General features: G+C 41.6%; 1 protein-coding gene across 3 annotated transcripts in view; it reads left to right on the plus strand.

Annotated features, from left to right (window-relative positions):
• LOC109894953 (kinase suppressor of Ras 2) overlaps positions 1-17872 on the plus strand; it is a 133485-nt gene that overhangs the window by 59701 nt on the left and 55912 nt on the right. For all 3 annotated transcript variants that reach the window (XM_031829678.1, XM_031829679.1, XM_031829680.1), the window contains one exon: positions 15690-15862. In XM_031829678.1, coding sequence (XP_031685538.1) covers positions 15690-15862 — 173 coding nt within the window. The remainder of the gene's footprint in view (positions 1-15689; positions 15863-17872) is intronic.

The following is a 17872-nucleotide window of genomic DNA, read 5'->3' on the forward strand; positions in this document are numbered from 1 at the left end:
TAACTCATATAACAGACTACTGTAACTCATATAACAGAGTACTGTAACTCATATAACTGAGTACTGTAACTCATATAACAGAGTACTGTAACTCATATAACAGAGTACTGTAACTCATATAACTGAGTACTGTAACTCATATAACAGAGTACTGTAACTCATATAACAGAGTACTGTAACTCATATAACTGAGTACTGTAACTCATATAACTGAGTACTGTAACTCATATAACAGACTACTGTAACTCATATAACAGAGAGTGTAACTCATATAACAGAGTACTGTAACTCATATAACAGAGTACTGTAACTCATATAACTGAGTACTGTAACTCATATAACAGAGTACTGTAACTCATATAACTGAGTACTGTAACTCATATAACTGAGTACTGTAACTCATATAACTGAGTACTGTAACTCATATAACAGAGTACTGTAACTCATATAACTGAGTACTGTAACTCATATAACAGAGTACTGTAACTCATATAACAGAGTACTGTAACTCATATAACAGAGTACTGTAACTCATATAACAGAGTACTGTAACTCATATAACTGAGTACTGTAACTCATATAACAGAGTACTGTAACTCATATAACAGAGTACTGTAACTCATATAACTGAGTACTGTAACTCATATAACTGAGAATGTAACTCATATAGAGATGCAGTAGAGAAGTCTTCTGTCATAGCAGAACATTGACTATAGATCAGTATGGGGAATGATGCCTCACCGTCAGTCACCATATAACCTCTCTTCAACCTTTATTTAAAGCAGCATGAAGGTGTCAGTGAAAGACTGATAATATACCCAAAAACCATTTGCATAAAAACAACAGGACTCTTCTTTCTCCATATGGGCCCAGTGAAAGCATCTGAATATTTATTGTTACTGATATTAGTGAGACCTAGTCAAATACTTTATCTGGACTTTATTGAGTTTGCCTGACACAATGGAACCAATAAAAAGTGTATAATATATATATATATATATATATATACAGTGCCTTCAGAAAGTATTATTTTTCTACATTTTGTTGCGTTACAGATTTTGTGTCTCTGCCCTACACACATAGTACCCAATAATGTCTAAGTTTAGACAATTAATTAAAAATTAAACGCTGAAATGTCTTGAGTCAAGAAGATTTCAACCAGTCACATAATAAGTTGCATGGACTCACTATGTGTGCAGTAATAGTGTTTAACATGATTTCTGAATGACTACCTCATCTCTGTACCCCACACATACAATTATCTGAGAGGTCCTTCAGTCGAGCAGTGAATTTCAAACACAGATTCAACCACAAAAACCAGGGAGGTTTTCCAATGCCTCACAAAGAAGGGCACCTATTGGTAGATGGGTAAAACAAAGCAGACATCAATATCCTTTTGAGCATGGTGAAGTTATTAATTACACTTTTGGAAGGTATATCAATACACCCAGTCACTACAAAGATACAGGCGTCCTTCCTATCTCAGTTGCCGTAGAGGAAGGAAATCAGGGATTTTACCATGAGGCCAATGGTGACTAAAACAGTTACAGAGTTTAATGGCTGTGAGGAGAAAACTGAGGATGGATCAACAACATTGTAGTTACTCCACAATACTAACCTAAATGACAAAGTGAAAAGAAGGAAGCCTGTACAGAATAAAAATATTCCAAAAGATGCATCCTGTTTGCAATAAGGCACTAAAGTAAAACTGTAAAAAAGATTGGGTAAGAAATTAACTTTAATTCCTGAATACAAAGCATTATGTTTTGGGCAAATCCAACACAATGCATCAGTGAATACCACTCTTCATATTTTCAAGCATGGTCGTGCCTGCATCATGTTATGGGTAACATAACATGTTATGCTCGTCATCGGCAAGTACTACAGAGTTTTTTTTCCAACACTCTACTCAGCAAATTGGATGCAGTCTATCACAGTGCCATCTGTTTTGTCACCAAAACCCCATATTGTCACGGGATACTAGGAGTGGTGGGTTGGAATCAGGTGCAGAGAGCAGGGTTCAGTAAATCGTGATTTATTCTCCGGCCAAAAAAAACGGTCACGCCAGAACAGTCCGGAGAATACAAACATGAAACCACAACCAACAGAGTAACAAAAAACAATCCCGCACAAAACAAGGGCGGGTCAAACTACTACATATAGGGAAGCTAATTAAACTAAAATACACACAGGTGAAACTAATAAGACAAAACCAACAGACAAACGAAAAAGGGATCGGTAGCGGCTAGTAGGACGGTGACGACGACCGCTGAGCACCGCCCGAACAGGCGTGGGAGCCAACTTCGGCGGAAGTCGTGACACATATACTACCCACCACTGCGACCTGTATGCTCATGTTGGCTGGCCATCGCTTCATACTCGTCGCCAAACCCACTGGCTCAGGTCATCTACAAGTCTCTGCTAGGTAAAGCCCCGCCTTATCTCAGCTCACTGGTCAACATAGCAGCACCCACTCGTAGCACACGCTCCAGCAGGTATATCTCACTGGTCACCCCCAAAGTCAATTCCTCTTTGGCCGCCTTTCCTTCCAGTTCTCTGCTGCCAATGACTGGAACAAACTGCCTCCCTTATCTTACCACATTTGCACGCACTGTATATAGATTTTTCTTTTTTCTACTGTATTATTGACTCTATGTTTGTTTATTCCATGTTTAACTCTGTGTTGTTGTATGTGTCGAACTGCTGTGCTTTATCTTGGCCAGGTCGCAGTAGCAAATGATAACTTGTTCTCAACTAGCCTACCTGGTTAAATAAAGGTGTTATCAACTAGCCTACCTGGTTAAATAAAGGTGTTCTCAACTAGCCTACCTGGTTAAATAAAGGTGTTATCAACTAGCCTACCTGGTTAAATAAAAATAAAATAAATTTTTTATTTTTTAAATGTTATGACTTTTGTTATGACACTCCTAAACCTGTGATCAGAAACCAGCTGCAAGGGGGCAATACCAAAAAGTAGATGATCCATCTCTTCACATAAAATTCTGCATAGCTGACATGGTTGTATGCCCCATATACTGTATATATAACATTTTGTTGGTAGCAAGAATTTTGTAAAATAATTTTCATTTAAAAACTCTAATTGTTGAATCAGGTGCCATGGGATCGGAACGTCAAAGATGTCTTCTCCGCATTTTTGTAACCTGTTTGAAGTAGCTGTCATCAAATGGAACTGGTATTTTTTTATATTTATGAAAATGTTGATGTTCTTTAAATAATTTAAAAAATCTAATTTTGATCTTTAATATAGGGCAGACAAAGAAGGTCCTTACTTTCTCCACCTTCCACTTGCCTTCTCCATTTCTGCGGTAACGCTACAATCAATTGGTTATAAGTTTGTATTGAGCAAACATTCCCAAATATTTTAGATAGCTGCATGTGTGACGTAACACCACCATTCGTATTCATTATATAATTAATGAAAATAATGATATATATATATATTTTTTTTTTAATGTTTTTTTTTAATCAATTAGTGTATTTGAGTTTAATTAACCAGAATAGTTTTTTATTTTCTCGAGGCTAAAATGTAAATTGTAATCGTTTGTATGGCTTGGTTGAGAAAGGGCGATGCTTTCAACAAGGTTTCATTTTTAATTAACTGAAAATAAGAGGTTGTAATCTGCATGAAGGTAAAAAGCGATTTTGTAATGAAGGATGAGCCTGCCTTAAAAATCGACTGGAGAACCATTTTGGGCTTAAGTATAACTTTTGTATGAGTGACGCTTTTAGTGAGAGGTTCAATGCTTTAATATTGAATCATTTCAGCCCCCAAACTCATATTCATTATATAAATAGGCCTGTTTCATTTTGTCTGGCTTACCGTTCCAAATACATTTCAATAATATTGCTCATATAATTTAAGAAACGAGTCATCTGGAGTAATCAGGGCCATAAGTAAGTAAGTAAACTGTGATATGACTGATGAGTTAATCAGTGTGATTTTTCCATAAATAGACAGGTACCTCTCCATGGTTGCAAGATCTTGTTTATTTTGGCAAACTTTCTATTGAAATTAGTCTTGGTAAGATCTTTAGGGATATGAATATTAAGTATGTCTACTTCACCATCACATAATTTTATAACTACAGGGTAAAGTCCTAATAATTTAGTCCAGAGAGGCGAGAGAAATGATCTAGATCGTCAATGAGACTACACAGTTATCCAGGACTTGTGAAAAACTGGTCATCGGCATACGTTGGCACTTTTGTTTTTAGGCCGTGGATATCCTAACCCTTGATCTTATTCTTGATCTGATCTTAAGAGAGAGCATTTCAATGGCCATAACAAATACATTTGGAGATAATGGACATCCTTGTTTATCCAATAGAATCATAAGTGAAAACCCTGCCTATCTTGCACTTCAGGCACGCTAGAGCAAACGCTTCAAGTATTTGTTAGGGTTCAAATAGTATCTGAACCCAGCTCTGAGGTTAGTTAGTACAGAGGTATGCAGATGGAATCTCTCCAGTGCTTTTTAGGAGAAGGACACAATAGTTAATGAACCAACAGTACAGGCTGTAGTTCTTCAGTGGAAAATATTCCCGCAGGTTGTGATGATTCACAGGTAGAGACAGGAACCTGTGGAATAGTCATGACGTACGCTTTTCACTTTCTTTCATTTGATTTATCCACAAAGGATGTGTTTGTTTGAAGTGTTGCATTTCTCTCTGCGGTCTTACGGCAGATCAAATGAGGATTCCTTCAGTCTATATCAACGTAATTGGGGTGTGTGTGTGTGTGTGCTTGCATGTGTGTTCCTATTTGCTCTTCTGTGTAATGTCCACACCAGATAGTGGTGTTTCCCTGCTCCCTCCAGCAATGCTGATGTCTTGCCAAGAAAGGGAATTCAGCCTTTAAAGAAAATCAAAGTGTTTTTAGGTTGCATCAGCTTTTCAGCTCTATAAACACAGTCACGACACTGGGCAATGGGATTCTGATTCAACTAACTTTATACATTGTAGAATGTACAAATAACAAGGCTATGAACTTCAGACCCCGAACATTAATCTACAGTGACAGTGTGTGTGTCCCATTATTCATAATAACATAAAATATACTGTACCTTACTAGCGTGCATCTTAGAGTTTACTCATGCTTGTATGAAATCTATAACGTGGATATTGCAACCCCCACATAGAATATGTTGACTCTCACCTCAAAGATTTCCCTGGCTGAAGGTATGATGGTATACTTACCAGTACTAGTGTGCTTATTGAGCTAGGTAGGGTACACTTAAGCCCTACTTAGTCCAAGGACCACTCATCATATGGAAAGGATCCATATAATGGATACTGGTGTTGACTCCCACATTAGAGAATTCCCTTTCTGACACTATGTTGAAATATAACAGTAGCCTTATGTTCCATGTCCCCCCCCCAGGACTGAACAGACTGCCATGCTGCTGATTTCAGCAATCGTGGTATAATTATTCACACTCTAATGACATCTTACTTGACACCTGTCATCCTCCATCCTCTCAATTCAATTCAAGGGGCTTTATTGGCATGGGGAACATATGTTAACATTGCCAAAGCAAGTGAGGTAGATAATATACAAAAGTGAACAGTAAACATTACACTTACAGAAGTTCCAAAAGAATAAAGACATTACAAATGTCATATTATGTTTATATATATACAGTGTTGTAACGATGTTAAAGTACAAAAGGGAAAATAAATAAGCATAAATATGGGTTGTATTTACAAAGGTGTTTGTTCTTCACTGGTTACCCTTTTCTTGTGGCGACAGGTCACAAATCTTGCTGCTGTGATGGCACACTGTGGAATTTCACCCACTATGTGTCTTTAATATGGTCATACATTTGGCAGGAAGTTAGGAAGTGCAGCTCAGTTTCCACCTCATTTTGTGGGCAGTGTGCACATAGCCTGTCTTCTCTTGAGAGCCATGTCTGTCTACGGCGGCCTTTCTTAATAGCAAGGCTATGCTCACTGAGTCTGTACATAGTCAAAGCTTTCCTTAAGTTTGTGTCAGGGACAGTAGTCAGGTATTCTGCCACTGTGTACTCTCTGTTTAGGGCCAACTAGCATTCTAGTTTGCTCTGTTTTTTTTGTTAATTCTTTCCAATGTGTCAAGTAATTATCTTTTTGTTTTCTGATGATTTGGTTGGGTCTAATTGTGCTGCTGTCCTGTGGTTCTGTGGGGTCTCTTTGTGTTTGTGAACAGAGCCCCAGGACCACCTTGCTTAGGGGACTCTTCTCCAGGTTCATCTCTCTGTAGGTGATGGCTTTGTTATGGAAGGTTTGGGAATCGCTTCCTTTTAGGTGGTTGAAGAATTTAAAGGCTCTTTTCTGGATTTTGTTAATTAGCGGGTATCGGCCAAATTCTGCTCTGCATGCAGTATTTGGTGTTTTATGTTGTACACTGAGGATATTTTTGCAGAATTATGCATGCAGAGTCACAATTTGGTGTTTGTCCCATTTTGTGAATTCTTGGTTTGGTGAGCAGACCCCAAACCTCACAACCATAAAGGGCAATGGGCTCTATAACTGATTACAGTATTTTTTGCCACATCCTAATTGGTACATCAAATTTTATGTCCCTTTTGATGGCACAGAAGGCCCTTCTTGCCTTGTCTCTCCGATTGTTCACAGCTTTGTGGAAGTTACCTGTGGCGCTGATGTTTAGGTCAAAGTATGTATAGTGGACAAGATGGAATTTGCATTTGTGGTCCTGGCAACTGGACCTTTTTTGGAACACCATCGCTCTCTCTCTCCATCTCTCTCCTCTCTTTGTAGTAAGCAGCCATATTGGGAGTCCCTCTCTCCATCTCTCCTCTCTTTGTAGTAAGCAGCCATATTGGTATTCCCTCTCTCCCTCTCTCCTCTCTTTGTAGTAAGCAGCCATATTGGGAGTCCCTCTCTCTCCTCTCTTTGTAGTAAGCAGCCATATTGGGAGTCCCTCTCTCCATCTCTCTCCTCTCTTTGTAGTAAGCAGCCATATTGGGAGTCCCTCTCTCCCTCTCTCCTCTCTTTGTAGTAAGCAGCCATATTGGGAGTCCCTCTCTCCATCTCTCCTCTCTTTGTAGTAAGCAGCCATATTGGGAGTCCCTCTCTCCCTCTCTCCCTCTCTCCTCTCTTTGTAGTAAGCAGCCATATTGGGAGTCCCTCTCTCCATCTCTCCTCTCTTTGTAGTAAGCAGCCATATTGGGAGTCCCTCTCTCCCTCTCTCCTCTTTTTGTAGTAAGCAGCCATATTGGGAGTCCCTCTCTCCCTCTCTCTCCTCTTTGTAGTAAGCAGCCATATTGGGAGTCCCTCTCTCCCTCTCTCCTCTCTTTGTAGTAAGCAGCCATATTGGGAGTCCCTCTCTCCCTCTCTCCTCTCTTTGTAGTAAGCAGCCATATTGGGAGTCCCTCTCTCCATCTCTCCTCTCTTTGTAGTAAGCAGCCATATTGGGAGTCCCTCTCTCCCTCTCTCCTCTCTTTGTAGTAAGCAGCCATATTGGGAGTCCCTCTCTCCATCTCTCCTCTCTTTGTAGTAAGCAGCCATATTGGGAGTCCCTCTCTCTCCTCTCTTTGTAGTAAGCAGCCATATTGGGAGTCCCTCTCTCTCCTCTCTTTGTAGTAAGCAGCCATATTGGGAGTCCCTCTCTCCCTCTCTCCTCTCTTTGTAGTAAGCAGCCATATTGGGAGTCCCTCTCTCCCTCTCTCCTCTCTTTGTAGTAAGCAGCCATATTGGGAGTCCCTCTCTCCATCTCTCCTCTCTTTGTAGTAAGCAGCCATATTGGGAGTCCCTCTCTCCCTCTCTCCTCTCTTTGTAGTAAGCAGCCATATTGGGAGTCCCTCTCTCCCTCTCTCCTCTCTTTGTAGTAAGCAGCCATATTGGGAGTCCCTCTCTCCCTCTCTCCTCTCTTTGTAGTAAGCAGCCATATTGGGAGTCCCTCTCTCCATCTCTCCTCTCTTTGTAGTAAGCAGCCATATTGGGAGTCCCTCTCTCCCTCTCTCCTCTCTTTGTAGTAAGCAGCCATATTGGGAGTCCCTCTCTCCCTCTCTCCTCTCTTTGTAGTAAGCAGCCATATTAGGAGTCCCTCTCTCCATCTCTCCTCTCTTTGTAGTAAGCAGCCATATTGGGATTCCCTCTCTCCCTCTCTCCTCTCTTTGTAGTAAGCAGCCATATTGGGAGTCCCTCTCTCCATCTCTCCTCTCTTTGTAGTAAGCAGCCATATTGGGAGTCCCTCTCTCCATCTCTCCTCTCTTTGTAGTAAGCAGCCATATTGGGAGTCCCTCTCTCCCTCTCTCCTCTCTTTGTAGTAAGCAGCCATATTGGGAGTCCCTCTCTCCATCTCTCCTCTCTTTGTAGTAAGCAGCCATATTGGGAGTCCCTCTCTCCCTCTCTCCTCTCTTTGTAGTAAGCAGCCATATTGGGAGTCCCTCTCTCCATCTCTCCTCTCTTTGTAGTAAGCAGCCATATTGGGAGTCCCTCTCTCCATCTCTCCTCTCTTTGTAGTAAGCAGCCATATTGGGAGTCCCTCTCTCCCTCTCTCCTCTCTTTGTAGTAAGCAGCCATATTGGGAGTCCCTCTCTCCATCTCTCCTCTCTTTGTAGTAAGCAGCCATATTGGGAGTCCCTCTCTCCATCTCTCCTCTCTTTGTAGTAAGCAGCCATATTGGGAGTCCCTCTCTCTCCTCTCTTTGTAGTAAGCAGCCATATTGGGAGTCCCTCTCTCCCTCTCTCCTCTCTTTGTAGTAAGCAGCCATATTGGGAGTCCCTCTCTCCATCTCTCCTCTCTTTGTAGTAAGCAGCCATATTGGGAGTCCCTCTCTCCCTCTCTCCTCTCTTTGTAGTAAGCAGCCATATTGGGAGTCCCTCTCTCCCTCTCAATTCAATTCTAAAGGCTTTATTGGCATGGGAAACATATGTTTACATTGTGCAAGTGAAATAGATAATAAACAATCAGAAATTAACAGTTTTAACAAACGTTTTAAAAGAATATAGACTTTTCAAATGTTATATTATTGGCTATGTACAATGCACCAATGTGCAAATAGTTGGAAGTATGAAAAGGAAAATAAATAAACAGAATGTTTATAAATGTTAAATCTCTTTCTCTCTTTCTCTCTTTCTCTCTTTCTCTCTTTCTCTGTCTGTCTGTCTGTCTGTCTGTCTGTCTGTCTGTCTGTCTGTCTGTCTGTCTGTCTGTCTGTCTGTCTGTCTGTCTGTCTGTCTGTCTGTCTGTCTGTCTGTCTGTCTGTCTGTCTGTCTCTGTCTGTCTCTGTCTGTCTGTCTGTCTGTCTGTCTGTCTGTCTGTCTGTCTGTCTGTCTGTCTGTCTGTCTGTCTGTCTGTCTGTCTGTCTGTCTGTCTGTCTGTCTCTGTCTGTCTCTGTCTGTCCGTCGGTCCGTCCGTCTGTCTTTCTCTCTCTCTGTCTGTCTATCTATCTGTCTGTCTGTCTGTCTGTCTGTCTGTCTGTCTGTCTGTCTGTCTGTCTGTCTGTCTGTCTGTCTGTCTGTCTGTCTGTCTGTCTGTCTCTGTCTGTCTCTGTCTGTCTGTCTGTCTCTGTCTGTCTGTCTGTCTCTGTCTGTCCGTCGGTCCGTCCGTCTGTCTTTCTCTCTCTCTGTCTGTCTGTCTGTCTGTCTGTCTGTCTGTCTGTCTGTCTGTCTGTCTGTCTGTCTGTCTTTCTCTCTCACTCTCTCTCTCATTCTTTCTGTCCACACATAGGGAGAGATGAATGGGCCAAATTAGATTTTAATGCATAATGTGGTTTTAGCGTTATTGCCGACAAAGGCTTTAGTGAGAAAGTGATAACCTGCAGGCAGCTTCCTTATTGCAGAAGAGAGATTGCGACAATGTGTCGGAGGACCTTAAAAGGTCTAATTGTGTGACGGAGGATATGTCCTGCAGGCTTATACTAACTGACTGCAGTCTCACTCTGCCTGCCTGGGACACTGTGTCTCTGTCGGTCTGTTTCTGTTTCTCTGCCTGCCTGTGACACTGTGTCTCTGTCTGTCTGTTTCTCTGCCTGCCTGGGACACTGTGTCTCTGTCTGTCTGTTTCTGTTTCTCTGCCTGCCTGGGACACTGTGTCTCTGTCTGTCTGTTTCTGTTTCTCTGCCTGCCTGGGACACTGTGTCTCTGTCTGTCTGTTTCTGTTTCTCTGCCTGCCTGGGACACTGTGTCTCTGTCTGTCTGTTTCTCTTTCTCTGCCTCCCTGGGACACTGTGTCTCTGTCTGTCTGTTTCTGTTTCTCTGCCTGCCTGGGACACTGTGTCTCTGTCTGTCTGTTTCTGTTTCTCTGCCTGCCTGGGACACTGTGTCTCTGTCTGTCTGTTTCTGTTTCTCTGCCTGCCTGGGACACTGTGTCTCTGTCTGTCTGTTTCTGTTTCTCTGCCTGCCTGGGACACTGTGTCTCTGTCTGTCTGTTTCTCTGCCTGCCTGGGACACTGTGTCTCTGTCTGTCTGTTTCTCTGCCTGCCTGGGACACTGTGTCTCTGTCTGTCTGTTTCTGTTTCTCTGCCTGCCTGGGACACTGTGTCTCTGTCTGTCTGTTTCTGTTTCTCTGCCTGCCTGGGACACTGTGTCTCTGTCTGTCTCTGTGTCTGTCACTGTTTCTCTGTCTGTCTGTCTGTCTGTCTGTCTGTCTGTCTGTCTGTCTGTCTGTCTGTCTGTCTGTCTGTCTGTCTGTCTGTCTGTCTGTCTGTCTGTCTGTCTGTCTGTCTGTCTGTCTGTCTGTCTTCATCTGTGTGTCTATCTCTGTCTGTCTGTCTCTGTCTGTCTGTCTGTTACTTTCTATCACTGTCTATCACTGTCTGTCTGCCTCTGTATATCACTGTCTGTCTGTCTGTCTGTCTGTCTGTCTGTCTGTCTGTCTGTCTGTCTGTCTGTCTGTCTGTCTGTCTGTCTGTCTGTCTGTCTGTCTGTCTGTCTCTATCTGTCTGTCTATCACTGTCTGTCTGTCTCTCTCTGTCTATCTTTGTCTGTCTGCCTTTATCTATCACTGTCTGTCTCTCTCTCTCTCTCTCTCTCTCTCTCTGTCTCTCTCTGTATGTCTGTCTGTCTCTATCTGTCTGTCTATCTCTGTCTATCTCTGTCAGTCTGCCTCTGTCTATCACTGTCTGTCTGTCTCTCTCTCTCTCTCTCTGTCTATCACTGTCTGTCTCTCTCTCTGTCTATCACTGTCTGTCTGTCTCTCTCTGTCTCTGTCTTGCTTAGGGGACTCTTCTCCAGGTTCATCTTTCTGTAGTTGGTAACTTTGTTATCGAAGGTTTGGGAATCACTTCCTTTTAGGTGGTTGTAGAATTTAACAGCTCTTTTCTGGATTTGGATAATTAGCGGGTATTGTCCTTATTCTGCTCTGCATGCATTATTTGGTGTTTTACGTTGTACATTGAGGATATTTATGCAAAATATTCTCAATTTGGTGTTTGTCCCATTTTGTGAAATCTTGGTTGGTGAGCGGACCCCAGACCTCACAACCATAAAGGGCAATAGGTTCTATAACTGATTTCAAGTATTTTTTAGCTACATCCTAATTGGTATGTTAAATTTTATGTTCATTTTGATGGCGTAGAAGGCCCTTCTTGCCTTGTCTCTCAGATTGTTCACAGCTTTGTGGAAGTTACCTGTGGCGCTGATGTTTAGGCCGAGGTATGTATTGTTTTTTGTGTGCTGTGGGTGGACGGTGTCAAGATGGAATTTGTATTTGTAGTCCTGGTGACTGGAATTTTTTGGAACACCATTATTTTTTGTCTTACTGAGATTTACTGGCAGGGCCCAGGTCTGGCAGAATCTGTTCAGAAGATCTAAGTGCTGCTGTAGGCCCTCCTTGGTTGGGGACAGAAGCACCAGATCATCAGCAAACAGTAGACATTTGACTTCAGATTCTAGTAGGGTGAAGCTGGGTGCTGCAGACTGTTCTAGTGCCCTCACCAATTCGTTGATATATGTGTTGAAGAGGGTGGTGCTCAAGCTGCATCCCTGTCTCACCCCACGGCCCTGTGGAAAGAAATGGATGTGTTTTTTTGCCAATTTTAGCCGCACATTTGTTGTTTGTGTACATGGATTTTATAATGTTGTAGGTTTTTCCCCCAACACAACTTTTCATCAATTTGTATAGCAGACCCTCAGGCCAAATTGAGTCCAAAGCTTTTTTGAAAACTTTGCCTTTGTTCTAGTTTGTTCGTGAATTAGTGTGTTTAGGGTGAATAGGTGGTCTGTCGTATGGTAATTTGGTTAAAAAACCATTTGACATTTGGTCAGTACATTGTTTTCACTGAGGAAATTTACGAGTCTTACTGTTAATGATATTGCAGAGGATTTTCCCAAGGTTACAGTTTACACATATCCCACGGAAGTTATTGGGGTCAAATTTGTCTCCACTTTTGTGGATTGGGGTGATCAGTCCTTGGTTCCAAATATTGGGGAAGATGCCAGAGATAAGGATGATGTTAAAGAGTTTAAGTATAGCCAATTGGAATTTGTGGTCTGTATATTTTATCATTTCATTTAGGACACCATCAACACCACATGCCTTTTTGGGTTGGAGGGTTTGTATTTTGTGCTGTAGTTCATTCAATGTAATTGGAGAATCCAGTGGGTTCTGGTAGTCTTTAATAGCTGATTCTAAGATGTGTAATTGATCATGTTCATGTTTTTGCTGTTTATTCTTTGTTACAGAGCTAAAGGGATTGGAGAAGTGGTTTATTCACACATCTCGGTTTTGGATAGATAACTCTCTGTGTTGTTGTTTGTTTAGTGTGTTCTAATTTTCCCAGAAGTGGTTAGATTGTATGGATTCTTCAATTACATTGGTTTCTGAAGTGTTCCTTCTTTTTCCCATAGTGTATTTCTGTATCATGTTAGTGATTTGCCATAGTGAAGGTGTACTGTAGGCTCAGGTTTTCTGGGTCTCTATGTTTTTGTTTGGATAGGTTTCTCAATTTCTTTGTTATGTTTTTGCATTCTTCATCAAACAATTTGTCATTCAGACAACCTTCTTCCTTAGGTTGTCTGCTTGAAATTTTTAGATTTGATAGGGAAGCTTTAGGTTAAATATACTGTTTTGGTTTTCTACTGCCAAGTTTACACCTTCACTATTACAGTGGAACATTTTGTCCAGGAATTTGTCTTAAAGGGATTGAATTTGTTGTTGCCTAATTGTTTTTTGGTAGGTTTCTACACTACTTTTCTTCCATCTATAGTGTTTCTTAATATTATGCAGTTCCTTTGGCTTTGATGCCTCATGATTGAGTATGTCTCTGTTCAAGTACTGTGATTCAAGACTGTGATTTTGCTGTGATCTGATAGGGGTGTCAGTGGGCTGACTGTGAACGCTCTGAGATACTCTGGGTTGAGGTCAGTGATAAAGTAGTCTACAGTACTACTACCAAGGGATGAGCTGTAGATATACCTACCGTAACAGTCTCCTCGAAGCCTACCATTGACTATGCACAGACCCAGCGTGTGACAGAGCTGCAGGAGTTGTGACCTGTTTTTGTTGGTTGTTTTGTCATAGTTGTGTCTAGGGGGGCATATTTGGGAGGGAATGTTGTCACCTGCAGGTAGGTGTTTGTCCCCTTGTCCCCCTGTGTGCTGAGGGTGACATTCACCACAGACTAGGACTATGCCCCAAGGCCTGGAAATGGTTGATCTCCCCCTCTAGGATGGAGAAGCTGTCATCGTTAAAAGTATGGGAATTCTATTGGGGGGGATATAGGTAGCAAGCATGAGGAGATCATTTCCTTATTAATTTCAAGCCAGATGTCAAATGTTTCTGTTCTAACTAATTTAATAGAGGGGATTAGTTCTGATCTATAACAAATTAGCATACCCCTTGAGTCCCTTCCCTGTTTCACACCTGGTAGTTTGATGGATGGGACTACCAGCTCTCTGTAACCTAGTGAGTCACCAGTGGGTCCGTCTCCTCTATACCATGTTTCTTGTAAGATGTCAACGTCTGTATTTCTGATTTCTTTGATGAAGTCTTGGTTCCTGCTCTTTAGGCCAAATGCAGATGACCTCTGACCTTGTATATTCCAGGATGAGATAGTAAATGCTTTGTGTTCCATAGTGTCTAGTGTTGTTTTCCTGTGGCTCGGACCATTACGGTAGGTGTGAGCAGAGCATGTTGAGCATCAAATACATAGGTCGCAGGATGGACCTTGAGCGGGTGTATTAGTGAGGATTGGGCCGGTGTATTAGTTGGCGTTGGGCCATGTTGAGGCCCTTGCTGCAGAGGCAGGGTGAATGGGGGGGGGGGGGGGGTGGTGCATAAGACTGATCTGGGGAGGCTTATATAGGGTGTGGCTAGGGTTTGTTTGGGAAGGTGTCGACTCTCTCAATTCAATTTAAATTAAATTAATTTCTCTCTTTCTCTCTCTTTCTCTCTCTCTCTCTCTCACACTCAGGCTTCAGGGAGAATGATGATATGACGTCTCAGGATATTTGACATGTCTGAAGTTATTTGAGTTTGCCGTTTTCAAAGTACAAAATGAGGGGGGGGGGGACTCTGGATAACCCTAGCCATGTTATACTGTATCTTTCAACTGATGGCTATACATCATCAACAGTTTTATAACTGTAGTTGTGTAAGAAGTTGTATTATAAGAGCTTTTTAACATTTGGACCTACCCATTCAATAGTTTTTCTTATTTTTTACTATTTTGTACAATTTTCTGCATTGTAGAATGTGGTAACCAAAAACGTGTTAATCAAGTAAAAATATGTTTTATATTTTAGATTCTTCAAAGTAGCCACCCTTTGCCTTGATGACAACACTGCAAATCGACCATTCCAGTGTTTTACTTGCTATATTGTATTGACTTCGCCACCATGGCCTTTTTTTTTGTTGCTTTTACCTCCCTTATCTCACCTCATTTGCTCACAACGTATATAGACTTACCTTTCTACTGTATTATTGACTGTATGTTTGTTTTACTCCATGTGTAACTCTGTGTTGTTGTATGTGTCGAACTGCTACCTGGTTAAATAAAGGTGAAATAAATAAATAAATAAATACAAATCTCATCCCAAACAATCTCAATTGGGTTGAGGTCGGGTGATTGTGGAGGCCAGGTCATCTGATGCAGCACTCCATCACCATCCTTATTGGTCAAATAGCCCTTACACAACCTGGAGGTGTGTTTTGGGTCATTGTCCTGTTGAAAAACAAATGATAGTCCCAAACCAAATGGGATGGCGTATCACTGCAGAATGCTGTGGTAGCCATGTTGGTTAAGTGTGCCTTGAATTCTAAATAAATCACTGAAAGTGTCACCAGCAAAGCACCATCACACCTCCTCCTCCATGCTTCACGGTGGGAACCACAAATGCGGAGATCATCCGTTCACCTACTCTGTGTCTCACAAAGACATGGCGATTGGAACCAAAAATCTCACATTTGGATTCATCAGACCAAAGGACAGATTTACACCGGTCTAATGTCCATTGGCCCAAACAAGTCTCTTCTTATTGGTGTATTTTAGTTGTAGTTTCTTTGCAGCAATTCGACCATGAAGGCCTGTCTCCTCTGAACAGTTGGTGTTGAGATGTGTCTTTTACTTGAACTCTGTGTATAATCGAAGAATAAAGCTTTCTAACTGTAGTTTATAAATGTTTAATTACAGATGAACTGTTTCTCTGTGCGTAAGAGCTTTAGAATTGTATAATATCAGTTTACAACTGTTTAATAAGAGTCATTTTGTATTTCTGTGTGTCTCAGAGTGAAGCAGAAGAAGTCCAAGCCTCAGCACCTGAAGATCAACAGTAGTATGGGGAGCTGTGAGAACCTGCCTACCCAGCGTTCACCCCTACACTCCTCTGACCATCGCTCCCTCCGTTCCTTTTTCTTCCCCACCTTCATGCCCTCCACTCCCCCCGTCTACTCCGATGCAAGTAAGTACCCTTTTTATAACACTAAGCCTTATAGTACTCGTTAGTCTAGGAGTGTTCAATTCTATCTGAAAATGGCCGATGTGTGTGCGAGGAGTAACTCACCCGATTCAACTAATAAAATCTTGATTGAAGATTGTCATTGCTTGGCTAGTTGAATCAGGGGTGTTATCTAGTGTGCAGTGGTTTAAAGTACTTAAGTAAAAATACTTGAAAGTACTACTTAAGATGTTTTTGGGGGTATCTGTACTCCTAACTTTACTATGTATATTTTTGACAACTTTTACTTTTACTTCACTTACAGTCCTAAAGAAAATTATATACTTTTAACTCCATACATTTACCCTGACACCCAAAAGTACTCTTTACATTTTGAATGCTTAGCAGGACAGGAAAATGAACAAATTCACACACTTATCAAGAGAACATACCTGGCCATCCCTACTGCCCCTGATCTGGCGGACTCACTAAACACACATGCTTCGTTTGTAAATGATGTCTGAGTATTGGAGTGTTGCCCCTGGCGATCCATAAAACTAAAACAAACAGGAAAATTATGCCTTCTGATTTCTACTTTTACTTTTGATACTTAAGAATATATTAGTGATTACATTTACTTTTGATACTTAAGTACATTTCAAATCAAATACTTTTAGAGTTTTACTCAAGTAGTATTTTACTGGGTGACTTTCACTTTTTCTTGAGTCATTTTCTATTAAGGTATCTTTACTTTTACTCGAGTATGACAATTGGGTACTTTCTCCACCACTACTAGTGTGTTACATGATTGTTGATTGTCCACTGTCTGTCTACATGTCTTTCTCTAGTAATTACTTTATGGGAGCATCACGTTTTAGGGAAGAACCAGATGCAGACAGTGTGGAAGTAACAAGATTGTATTACTAGAACAGGGGGCAGGCAAAATGACAGGTCAAGGGCAGTCAGAGGTCAGTAATCCAGATCAGAGTCCATAAGGTACAGAACGACAGGCAGTCTCGGGGTCAGGGCAGGCAGAGGTCAATAATCCAGGTTGGTGTGACAAAGTACAGAACGGCAGAACGGCAGGCAGATTGGTGAAAACTGGGAAAACTAGAAAACAGGAACTAGAAAGAAACAGGAGCAAGGGAAGAAATGCTGGTAGGCTTGACAAACAAAACAAACTGGCAACAGACAAACAGAGAACTCAGGTATAAATACAGTGGGGATAATGGGGAAGATGGGCGACACATGGAGGGGTGTGGAGACAAGCAAGCACAAAGACAGGTGAAACAGATCAGGGAGTTTAGGGAGTTTAGCCATACTTAAACACATAACAAGCATAACAATCGGTCCTGAACGAGAGAGCGAGACGGGGACGATGTGAGGAGACTGAGAATGACGGAAGGAGGCAGGGACAGGGATGTCAGGGAATGAAATATGGACGTCGATAGGGGATCTGAATGGGTCTAGACTCTGACTAATAGTCCTTAATTCATTGTTTGGGGTTTTAGACTTGGCTTCTGTCACTTTGTGACATCGGCTGATGTAAAAAAGGCTTTATAAATACATTTGATTGATTGTCAGGTATTACCATGGAAGTCTGGATTCACATTGTGGACTCAAGGGTATACGAGAAGCAGCAGGAAGTTGATCTTTACACCTCCGTACACAGACTCCTACATAGGGTATACATACACAAAACAAAGATAATGCATTATGGTTATCGCTCAAATTGTCTACTTCAATTAATCTCCTGCAACATAAAATGGGATGAATTACGTGCCTGTTTGTGTGTTTTTGTAGGGAGTGAAAGAGGGAGAGAAAAGGGGGGAGAGAGAGAGAGTCAGACAAACAGGGAGAGAGTTTAGGATAGAGAGAGAAAGAATGAGAGTGCAGGAGAGAGAAGGAGTCAGATAGACGGACAGAGAGAGAGAGTTTAGGATAGAGAGAGAAAGAACGAGAGAGCAGGAGAGAGAGAGAGCGAGAGAGTCAGACAGACAGACAAACAGAGAGTTTAGGATAGAGAGAGATAGA

Source organism: Oncorhynchus kisutch, linkage group LG8 (genome assembly GCF_002021735.2).
Source record: "Oncorhynchus kisutch isolate 150728-3 linkage group LG8, Okis_V2, whole genome shotgun sequence".
Classification (NCBI taxonomy): domain Eukaryota; kingdom Metazoa; phylum Chordata; class Actinopteri; order Salmoniformes; family Salmonidae; genus Oncorhynchus; species Oncorhynchus kisutch.